The 11,119-nt window shown below is 44.3% G+C and overlaps 1 protein-coding gene across 1 annotated transcript; it reads right to left on the bottom strand.

Moving 5' to 3' along the window:
• Positions 1 to 4,218: 4,218 nt before the first annotated feature.
• Positions 4,219 to 10,816, bottom strand: AKAP12 (A kinase (PRKA) anchor protein 12; the record flags this gene model as incomplete). Its single annotated transcript, XM_008938554.1, has 2 exons — positions 7,061 to 10,816; positions 4,219 to 6,153 (listed from the first exon to the last, which is right to left on the bottom strand). Coding segments are annotated over exons 1-2 (5,691 nt in total), but the record flags the coding sequence as incomplete, so codon positions are not given.
• Between the last annotated feature and the right edge of the window lie 303 nt (positions 10,817 to 11,119).

Raw genomic sequence — 11,119 nt, forward strand, 5'->3', positions numbered from 1 at the left:
TGAAGATGAAGGAACCACCAGGAAATATTTACAACAAAGCAAACTGATAAAAACACCACAAACACACATTAGAACAATTTGTAGTTGTATTTTATTTAACCAATGAAAATCTACCTTAAAAACACCAAATCCAATTTGGTAACCCAATACATCGGATTAGAGGAAGCTTCAAGCTTTTAAGCACAAGCCAGAAGTCACAGTCTCCAACCAGAGTTTTCAGAGGCCAAGGCAATACATGGGAACAAAGTAGTATCTGTATGTGGAGGCATGCTCCTTGCACCGTTTGCGTGGGTTAGGGTGCAGCATTTTTTTAGCTGTCAGTTATAACAAGAAGCTCTTGTGTTTCCTTTATAGTTAAGTTTATTGCATTGCTTACCTAGGCCCTGTATTAATGGAGAAAACGGGCAAGTTAAAGCATTTGCCTGTCCGATTACTACCAAGAGGCAATTTACATTGTGGTAAAGCTAGCTTTATTTAACTGAGGTTCAGACGAGAATTAACTTTACATATTATTAACAGCTTTGGAGCTACAAACATAAGATTTGGGATTACACAGGTCATGCTGTTGTTATTTCATTATACCTGCCGCAGTTATTGCAATATGGCTTAATGTACATAGGTATACAATTTGTACAAGTTCAGCCAAGTTTGCACTTGTGAGGTGTTATTAAGAGCATGATTAACTTGGAAGCCAACTTAAACCTGTGGAAAACAACTGAGGTGGCTGGAATTGCCCAAAGCTAAAGGGAAAAGCTGCCGCTAACAATGGACAGAGAGAGGCTGGATTGTTCGAAACCACATTGTTTGGCTTTAAATATTTATATAATTTTCTCTGAGGTAAGGAAAACTCTTTTGATGCTTCCTCGCAGGGCAGCACCAGATGGTGCAATCACACCAGTGCAATCTGTCACATTGCTTGCTTGTACATGCAGCCTCAAGGAGAGGCAAGCACCTGCCATAACAAGAGCATTCGTACACCAGAAGTTGATTTTAAAATAAATTACTATACAGGTAGGCTAGTGAGCTATTGTTCAACTTGATGGGCATCGGTTTCACAAAGTGCCATCTGTGACCTTCACTTCAGAAACCAGAGCTGAAAGTACTGACTTGTACCCCGTGTTCGATTTTAATGTAAACAACAAAAGAGGACCAACTCCTGTTGGGGGCAGACACCCCAGGACTCTTGGTCTTGGGGGTTCTCTCCATCCTTAAGTCACCCTGCTCCTTCTGGTCTACAGCTGCTGTCAGTCCAATCCACCTTACCTGAAGGTTTTTAAAATCTCAGCACCCCAAAGGTCTCATCAGCTTTTTGCAATCCAAGGTAGAATTCATCACCAAGCCCTTACCCTCCTTCCTACTCCACCCCTCAGTGAAGACAGGGAGTTGATAGGAGCGAGAAGGATTTCAAAAAATGCTGTGCTGGGAAAGTGGTCCAGGCAGGGCTCAGGAAAGGGGGAAGCCTGTATGCAGGAAGGATGTTAGATGGTTTAGGTGTGGGGAAAGGCTTGGGCTTGGATGGGGCAGTGACCAGAAGTGAGCGGATTCTGGCATGATCTTGAGGATCCCTTCCAACCTAAAGGATTCTATGATTCTATGAGTGGCACAACTTGAGGCTCATGGCACCACTGGGGTTGCTACGTGCACAAGTCAACGGGGAAATTCCAAGTCTGAAGGGTTCTTAGAAATCAGGAAGGACTGTACGTACACGTGAGTGCTGGATCTGACCCAGGTTAAGGCTCTCCTTTTGTCTTCAGAAATAGCGTAGTTCTACATTAAAATCAGAACTGGGATTAGGATATACATATAAATACTCAAAGCAAGACAGCCAAGTTTTTGAGAGATTGTACAGGGGAAAAAAACTGGAACAATAAATAGGAAACTAACTCCGTTACCAATTCCCACTCCAATGGTATCAATTTCCCCTCCAGGCTACTCTACAAAATTCACTTAGGGGTACGCCTAAATAGTACAGAAGTAGCATAGCTCTACATTAAAATCAGAACTGGATTTAAGACATACATATAAATACTCAACACATTACAGCCCAGTCCTGAGACCTGAAGTCTGAAACAACAGAAGAAGGGTATTCTCAATCTCCTTTCAAGATACACCACAGAAGTCATTTCTGACTAAATCAGGCTTGCACAAATGCAACCTAAGGATGGATAAAGACACCTGCATGGGACTGAAAGGCAGAAATCTTGAGCATCTTCCTCAAGAATTTGTGCGTGATCCAGTTCCTGCTGTTTGATACAGACACGTCTGCTACTCAGCCAGAAGTCTCCTGTGTTCCCATCAGTCAGCCCTCATCTTCCCCCTCACACACAAGTCCAGCAGCATCTACAGGTACTCGCAGGTTCCAATCAAGGCAGCTATGGAAGATTGGGGGATATAACAGAGCCTGGAGAAAGAAGGGAGGGGGATTCAGAGAGAAGTGAAGGAATTCAAGGAGATGGGACAGACAGGAGATGCATTAAGTGAGGGGATGATAGTAACTGTGGAACAAGTTTCAGTGGTCTGTCCATTCACTCAGTTGTGCAGCATGAGTCTAAATGGTGTATTTTGGGCAGAGGCAAATGACCTTCAAATGGAACACACGTGTGGATATAGGCAACATTAAAGGCATTGTTTATTTTAATAGAAGTGAGAAAAAAGGTGAGGTCTTCTAAAGTACAGATGTTAACATCCAAGAGTAAAAGGGTAGGGAATAAAGCTCCTGTTTCTGTCGCAGGATTGTCAGTTGTTCTCTAGGACTGGCATCTCTTCAAATGCCACGTGGATGCTTAGCACATCTGAAAGAAAGTGACAGCAGAAAAACACTATTAATGACAACTTAGTCTCTCAAGAACATCGTATTTTCCCAAGCAGTTCTCAAAGACAGAGATAAAAGTCTCACAACTACAGGAACCTAATGAGGTTCAACAAGAGTAAGGGCAAAGTCGTGCACCTGGGCAGGAGTAATAAAATGCACCAGTACAGGTTAGGAGGAGATCTGCTGGAGAGCAGCTCTGTGGAGAGGGACGCTGGAGTCCTGGTGGACCACAAGCTGTCCATTGGACAGCAGTGTGCCCTTGTGGCCAGGAAGGCCAATGGTATCCTGCATTAAGAAAAGTGTGTCCAGCAGAATAAGGGAGGTCCTGCTCCCCCTCTACTCTGCCGTGGTGAGACCTCACCTGGAGTATTGTGTCCAGTTCTGGGCTCCCCATTTCAAGAGGGACAGAGATCCACTCGAGAGTAGCAGAGGACTACGAGGATGACTGGGGGACTGGAACGTCTGACTTATGAAGGGAGGCTGAGAGACCTGGGGCTTTTTAGTCTGGAGAAGAGAAGACTTAGGGGGGATCTAATTAACATGAATAAATATATGAGGCCTGGGTGTCAGGAAGGAAGGGGCAACCTCTTCTCACTTATGCCCTGCGATAGGATGCGGGACAATGAAACAAACTGGAGCACAGGAAGTTCCCCCTCAACAGGAGGAAGAACTTCTTTACTGTAAAGGTTCCAGAGCACTAGAACAGGCTCCCCAGGGAGGTTGTGCAGCCTCCTACACATTGGAGACTTTTAAGAACCTGTCTGGATGCGTTCCTGTGTGACCTGCCCCAGACTAGATGGTCCTGCTCTGGCAGGGGGGTTGGACTCGATGACCTCTGGAGGTCCCTTCTAACCCCTAACATTCTGTGATTCTGTGTGATTCTGTGACTTAGTGAAGCAAGTAAATATCCTAGGGAGAGACTGTACACAGACTTCACTAAAGTGCAAAGAGCTTTGGTACAAGAGGCACTCCAGATTCACCATGGATGACAACATCCACATCCTTCAGGATTTTAGTAAAAGCTTTGTTAGAGAGGAAGCACGTGTGCAGATTAAATCCCATACATTAAACACGTGCCATATAAACGCATGGCTGGGAAAACTGGAAACCACATTTTTCTCCTGCCAGAAATATCACCTTTAACTACAGGCCAAGTCAAAGGCCATAAAGCTGAGGGTGGCTGTACAGGAAAGAAACAAGGTGTTCAGTAGACAGAGAGAGATGCAGTAAAAGGAGAAGAAAATAAATTTAAAAAAATCTCTGGCCTGTTGGATAAACTGAGGAGCAGTTACCTTTCACCACAATAAAAACAAAACAAAACAAAACAACCCATCAGCAACACACCACTTTTACAGATCCCTAAAACTATTTTGGAAAAATAATTACTGGCTAAAAATGCTACTTACATTCAAGGCCTCAGGAATCAACAAGTTCTGGTTTTGTGGACTATCACAAGATGTTCCTTCTGGGCAACTATCATCATCCCATGTCTGCGTTTTCCCGTCTTCCACTGGTGGGTGATGCTCTTTTTCCTCACCTTCTCTGCATGTTTGCTTACCAGTATGCTGGTCTGGGATTTCAATAATCTGCCCGACCTCTTTTTCTCTTAATTTTGGCAGATGTGTATCCAGTGGGTCTTTGGATGAATCTTCTGAAGTAATTAGTTCTAGTCTTGATTTCTGAAGTCTCACACTTGCCCTTGAAACATCTTCAGGGCTAGTCACAATTGTTAAAGAATTCTGATTTTGTCCATCTTTCAGTATCTCAGAAGTTAACAGCATGTCTTTTGTTTTTTCTACAGCTGAATCAATTTCTGCAGATGTTGTTAATATAGCAGTTTTCAGTGATCCTGACTGCTGGAGCTCTTGTTCTTTACTCCGTATCTCTTCCTCTTCTACCAGAATCTGACCCACCCGAGTACTTTCCAGAAGTTCGGGTATTTTTGTATCTGAAGGGCTTTTCCCCATGGACTTAATGGGCTGCTCTGACTCAAAGGCAGCTGATTCTTCTGTTTCTGCAAGTTTGTGAACAGCCGTCTGGATGGCGTTCAATACAATTTTTGTACTCTGTGACTCTATAGTCAAAGACTGAACAACATCCTTCTCAATTTCCCTATGGGTGAAAGATGGACTGTCACTTAGAGGAATACCATTTTGTTCAGGATGCCCTGGGCTCTGGGGCCTCTCTTGCTCCTCTGATATTCCATTCATGCAAGCAGGAGCTCCTTGAGATTCAGGCGCTTCTGCACTACCAAGCTCTGCAGTCCCACAGCCTGAGCAGTCAACAGTAGAAACTGGGACCTCTTCAGATGCCATTTGCTTGGGTGTGGTTGCCAAGGGCTGTACAATTTCAGCTGCTGTGTCTGCAGGCGTTACAATTTCTGCCATGACATGCTCTTCAACTGCTGCAGCTGCTACAGGCACTTTCAGAGCCTCCAAGCTTTCAGCCTGTAAGCAAGCTGAGTCAGAGCCTTTCTCTTGCACATCTAAAACCTCTTCCCGGACAGCAGTTGAACATTCATCTTCCCATTCCCCAGATTCAAATACTTCTTTGCCTCTTTCCATCGATTGCTCATTTTTGCTATCTTCCTTCTGAAAGTCTTGACAGTTTGAGGTTTCTGCAAGTTCTTGTTCTTTTTCCCCAGCCTCTTCCTCAGCTAAGCTGCTTAGCGTTTCACATTTCTTAGGAGTTATGTCACTGAGGACAGTGCTTCCATTTTCCATGACACGTGGGTGTGTTGATGCTAAATGGGATACGCTGTCCACTTCCATCTGTGTGGGAGCCTCAGCAACAGGGGTATCACTCTCAAAGTGTACTTCAGTTTCGAGCACAGCATCTTCCATTTTGCCACCTCTGGTTTCATCACCCTGGGAGAGGGTTTCAGTTGTTTTTTGTCTGCACTGAGGCTCAAGGATGGGCACAGAATCTTTTGCTGTAATGTGCCTACCAGCCTCATCCCTCACATTCTGCTCAGCTTTTGCAGCTGCTTCTGAGCCAACTGTTTCTGAAGGAAGGGCAGAGGTTTTTGCCTCATTCTGCAGTGGAACCTCAGTAACAGTGACTTCTGTGCTTTTTACTCCAAGGAGCACAGCATCACCTTCCCCTTCCTCTCCTTCTCTCTGGGCATGTGCCCTACTAGGAAGTCCTTTAGTACAAACTTGCTCTTCTGAGTCTAAGTCAGGAGTTTCATCTTGTCTTCCTTGTTTGGCAGGGACCACAGTGACAACTGCTTCTGCACACTCTGGTTCCCTAGCGAGCATTTTGCCCTCCCCTTCCAGTTGCACAGACTCTTCAGCTGGAAGCCCCACAGAAGAGGTTTCATCCTCTGTCTTGTCCTGCACCTGCAGAGAATTGAAATAGACCTGTGAAACACTGTACAAGCAGAGAGTGACCAGGAATGTTCTGTGTGAAAAAGCACCAGAAGAAATGACCAAAAGGAGGAGACTTATAGGAAGAGCATGTGTCAATGACACTGAGATTAGTGGGTCACCAAGATGGCACCTTGTGTTCAGTTTCTCAGGACACACAGCTCATTAAGCAGAGGGCAACCTAAAGCAGAGACAGAAAACGGCACGTCCAACAAAGACTAAGCCAACCATTGGAATAATCTGGCCAGGGAAGTGGTGGAGTCCCCAGCACAGGACACTTTTAAGGTGCAGCTGGACAGGGTGCTAGACTGTCCTTTCCCCAAGAACGGCTGGACCAGATGATCCTTGAGGTCCCTTCCAACCTGGTATTCTGATTCTGCAAACCAGGAAAATGGTGCAGATGTAGGGAAGAAGGTAGGAACATAGCAAGGATAACTCCTGTGCTGATATTTAAAGCTGGAGATAGTGGTGTCAATTTCATTGCCCTCCTCTGCAGAGGTAGCTCCCCTACAATTGTAGCTCTCCCTACAACTGAAGATACCAACCACTAGGTATGGTACCACACGGATCACATACCTATCTCAGGTGTTCATATAATAACTTCAGTCACACTGTGCTGTACAGGAACCCCAAAGGCAACTGTTTCAGCACCTTCAGATCCATACACGTAATCTCCCGCTCCATTTTTGTAGGAACTGCACCCAGCTCACTGCACACAAGCCTTAGTGGATCTCCCTCTGTGTGTCTCCCTGAGAAAAAAATTTCAGATGCCTCAGGCTGCACAAGGAAGGCCCTTGATAATAATACTGCCATGACCTGGTTCTAAATATAGTGTCAAACACCTGCTGATTTTTCAGTTTGTGTTACATGTAATACTTACAGCAGTTTGTACTTCTGGAATACGTTCATCTCTTGTCTCATCTGCTGTCGACGCTGTTATGGGCAGTTTCTCTTGTTCTGAAGGCTCCTGCTTTGCCAACAGCTCTTCCTTGGGAGTGACAGCTTCAATGTCATGAAACACTCTGTCACGTGATGACGGTTCCTCTACTGTCCTCTGCACTTCAGGTATTTCTTCATGGTCCTCAGCTGCTTCTTCACGTGCATGCCACTGGCTCTCATCTCTCAATACGTCTACATTTTCTCCTCCTTCTGTGCTCTCTTTCACTGCAGCAGGTACTTCACTTCTCTGTGAGCCTTCACGTAGAACACTCTCTTCAACTCCTTTTTGGCCCTTTTCTGCACTTCCCTGGGGCTGGAGGCCATCCTCCTTGTGCTCTTCTTTTTCCAAGGACTGTTCAAGCAAAACAGTTTGCTGATCTACAACGTTCCCAGCTCTAACGTCTTTCACTTCCGGCTCAGTTCCTTGTACTGTTGTAATTACAGTTTCTGTCACTGTTCTTTCACTAACCAGCTGTGCTACATCTGCTGATTTTACTCTTTCAGCAACATCGTGAAGAACTTTTTGCGTCTGTTTGTCCAATTCTTTCAAATTTTGTTCAGTGGCCTCTACTTCTTGTACAGGTGTAACTTCCTCTGTAGTATCTGGGGTTTCTATCAACTGTGAAACAGCAGAAACCATCTCAGTTGTCTCCTCTGCAAGGGACACTTCCATTGTTTCTTCAGTGCAGGAAGCTTCTGCTGTCTCCTCCAGGGCTGTCACTGCTTCTGAGGTTAGCTCTAGCTCGCTTGCTGTGGTGGCATCACTTAAATCCTTTCTCATCTCTGGCACTGTATTAGCAGCTACCACTGCTTCTTCCAAGAGAATATCTGATTCAAATGTTTTCTCAGCTTCTTTCTCTTCCTCTTCTTTTGCCTGCTCAATGCACTCTGTCAGAGCAGCAGATATCCAAGATGGTGACCTTTCTTCAATACTGGTAACTGCCCTTTCCCCTCCCACAATAGTAACACTAACTGCATGGACCAGCCCTTCATGTGCTTGCTCAGTTCTTAGAGTCTCCTCTAATTTTTCTCCTTTCTCTTCCTCGGAGGTTCGTTCTCCCATCACTTCAGCATCTTTTGCTTGTTGTGCTTCAATTTTCTCCTGCTCTGCTGCTTCATATTCAGACAAAGGAACAACAGCTGGAATATCTGAATCTTCTTCAGTTGTTTCTGCCATATCTTCTCTTGCTTGTTTAAGATGAGTCGGTTCTGGCTTTCCATCCGATTTTTTCTTCCGACGCCCAGGCATCAACTTTCTAAAAGGAACCCACGATTCATCTTTTCCAGGCTCACCATCTGATGTTGAATGCTCCAGGCTAGTTCCCACAACACAATCTTCAGTTCTCTCTTCCATTTTGGTTTTGGATCTCCTTCTTGGAGTGACTAACCTTTTGAATGATTCCCAGGTTGAAATACCTTCACCTTCAGATGGGCTTCCAGCTTGTTCTGGGGAAGAATTCCCTTGTCCTTGATCACTTTCCTGAGAACTAGTAAGAACTGCATCTGTTGCTGTTTCTTTGCCCTGTCCAGACTCTTCTATTTTTTGGGTTTCTTGACCAAGCTTATGTTCAGTTTCTTCATCAGATGATGATGATGATGATTTCCTGGCTCTTTTCTTTGAGGAACCTAAGCATATAAAAGCTTCCCAGGACACAGAGGTGTCAACCTTTCTTTTGGGCTCTTCTGTGATTTTCTCTGGTTTCTGGTCCATCCCATTTTCTTTGAATTCTCCCTGATTTTCATCAATAGCATTTTCAGTTACAGGCACTGCAATGCCCTTTGTCTTATCAATTTCTTCTTCTTTATCACTTTCAGAATGTCTTCGGACACGTTTCTTGGGAGTCACCATCTTTTTAAATGATGCCCAGGGTGTAACACTCTCTCTTTTTCGCTCCATATCTGAAATTGCAGCATCTTCATTTTCAGTGACCTGCATTCCATCTGCAGATTTTTCCAAAGAAGGCACTTCATTCATCTCCTCAGGAGAAGAAGCAGAACTCTCCCCCTTTTGTTCTTCTGGGCTATCTGGGGAATCTGATAAGTGCTGAATTGGTTCACCCTCTTCTCCTAACTTAGATTCTTCTCTTCTGCTTTTATGCTTCTTTCCAGACAGTTTTTTTAATCCAGTACCTGTAAAGAGTTTCTTTAAAGGGCTGCCTTGTAGTTTAGTTTTCTCTTGAGAAGCCAGCAATTCAGCTTCATTGGTAATACCTTCTGGAAGCCTCTTTCCAGCTGCCTCTTCATGAGTTATTTCTGTAGTCATTTCAGCTGCTGTAGCAGTTGTAACTATGCCAGTTTTTCCCTGTAGTCCTTCATCAGTGGGTTTGATTGACTGTTGATCATCCTCTGTGTCAACTGAGCATTCAGGAGGAGAAGATGATTTCAATCCAGGAGCACCCAGAGTCACTTTTGTCTCATGTTCTTTGCTTTCCTTATTCTCTGGGCTTCTATCTGAAGCTTCTCCTCCTGTGATATCTTCTGCTTGGGGTGACATTTTCATTTCTGCTTCCTCTGCTTTTTCATCAATTGTTTCTTTCCCCAGTGGAGAAGGTTTATCTCCTTCTCTTCCTTCAGATTTAAGCTGTTCACTAGAAATTTCCATTGCCAAAGATCCTGCTTCAGGTTTCTCTGCAGACGCCACTTCGGTTCTATCACCTATTTCACACTTCTCTGTTGGCTCCAGTTTTTCTTCCCCCACAGGTAGGACTTCTGAGGATGTTTTCAATTCTCCGTTCACACTGTCAACAGCTACCACTGAACTTGGCTTTAGTGCTTTCTCTCTCACTTCACTTTCTTTCTCTCCTTCTTCTGTTTCTTCTTCCTTTTTACCAAGATCTCCTGAGACTTCCACTAGTCTCCTTTCTTGCTCGTCTTCGTCAGCTTCTTTCTCCTCCGCACTTTCAACCACTGCTGCTGCTGCTACATCCTCTTTTTGTCCCTGTTCATCAGGCTTGATGAGCTCTTCCTCCTTCTCACTTGCTTCAGCTCCCGTGGCTGCCACAGTCATTTCTGACTCCTGCTTTTCACCTTCTGTTTGCTCCTTTTCATGCGCTTCCATACTTAGTGCTGTCACAATCCTCTCTTCATCTTGCTTCTCCATCTCGGATTTCTCCTCCTTTTCACTGGATTCAGTTGTTAGCCTTGCCCCCTCTTTCTCTTGCTCCTCTTCTTTTGTAGGAGACTGTAGTTCATCTTCTTTAGGCTTCCGGAAACTCCTCTTTTTCCTAAATCCAGTCCATACCCGAGTAAAATATTTTCTTAATGGCGATGCGGTATCGGTGCCCAAGGCAGCTGACTGAGAACCAACCTCCTTTGCTTCTGGGGTTTTAGGAGATTCGTCTTCTGTCTTTTCATTTTGTAGTGTGTCTTTGGCGGTGTCTTCTGCAGGGAGTGCATCCTCAGGCGTTGCTCTTTCTTCTGAGCCGACTTCTTTTGCATCATCAGCTCCTTCAGGGACTTGGGCTTCATTTTTCACAGTAAGCAGCTGAACGGGTTCTGATTTTCCTGTCTTCTTCACTGTGAATCTGAACCCAACAAATTTAAAAACCTTTTTAAAGCCCACATCATACGAATGTGGCTCAGATGTGTGGTCTTCTGCGTCTTCTTCTGAAGAGGGCAGCTGCTTAACTGTGTGAGCATCCTCTTCCTCAGCATCCACACCGTCCTTGGCGCCTGTGTCAGAGGAAATTGTCTCCATGGTTTTGGTATCGTCCTTCAAAGTTACACTGGACTGTTCTGTTTGTCCAACTGTTTGAAGAACAACAACAAAAAAACAGTTAGTTTCTCTCAGTTTAATATTATACTTTTTTTTTTTCCCATTTTTATCAAACTTTCCTAAACATACTTGTTCTATTATCTGTGTGCCTCTTCTATGTGCTACTACTAAGGACCATTATTTTCTTCTAAGATTACTGTAACTTCTTTCCTTCCTTATATCATTGTATGAGTCTTTACAAAGTTTATTTGCAAATGCACCTTTCAAGCTTAAATTATCTCATAT

This window comes from Merops nubicus, unplaced genomic scaffold (assembly GCF_000691845.1).
Source record: "Merops nubicus isolate BGI_N331 unplaced genomic scaffold, ASM69184v1 Scaffold48734, whole genome shotgun sequence".
Classification (NCBI taxonomy): domain Eukaryota; kingdom Metazoa; phylum Chordata; class Aves; order Coraciiformes; family Meropidae; genus Merops; species Merops nubicus.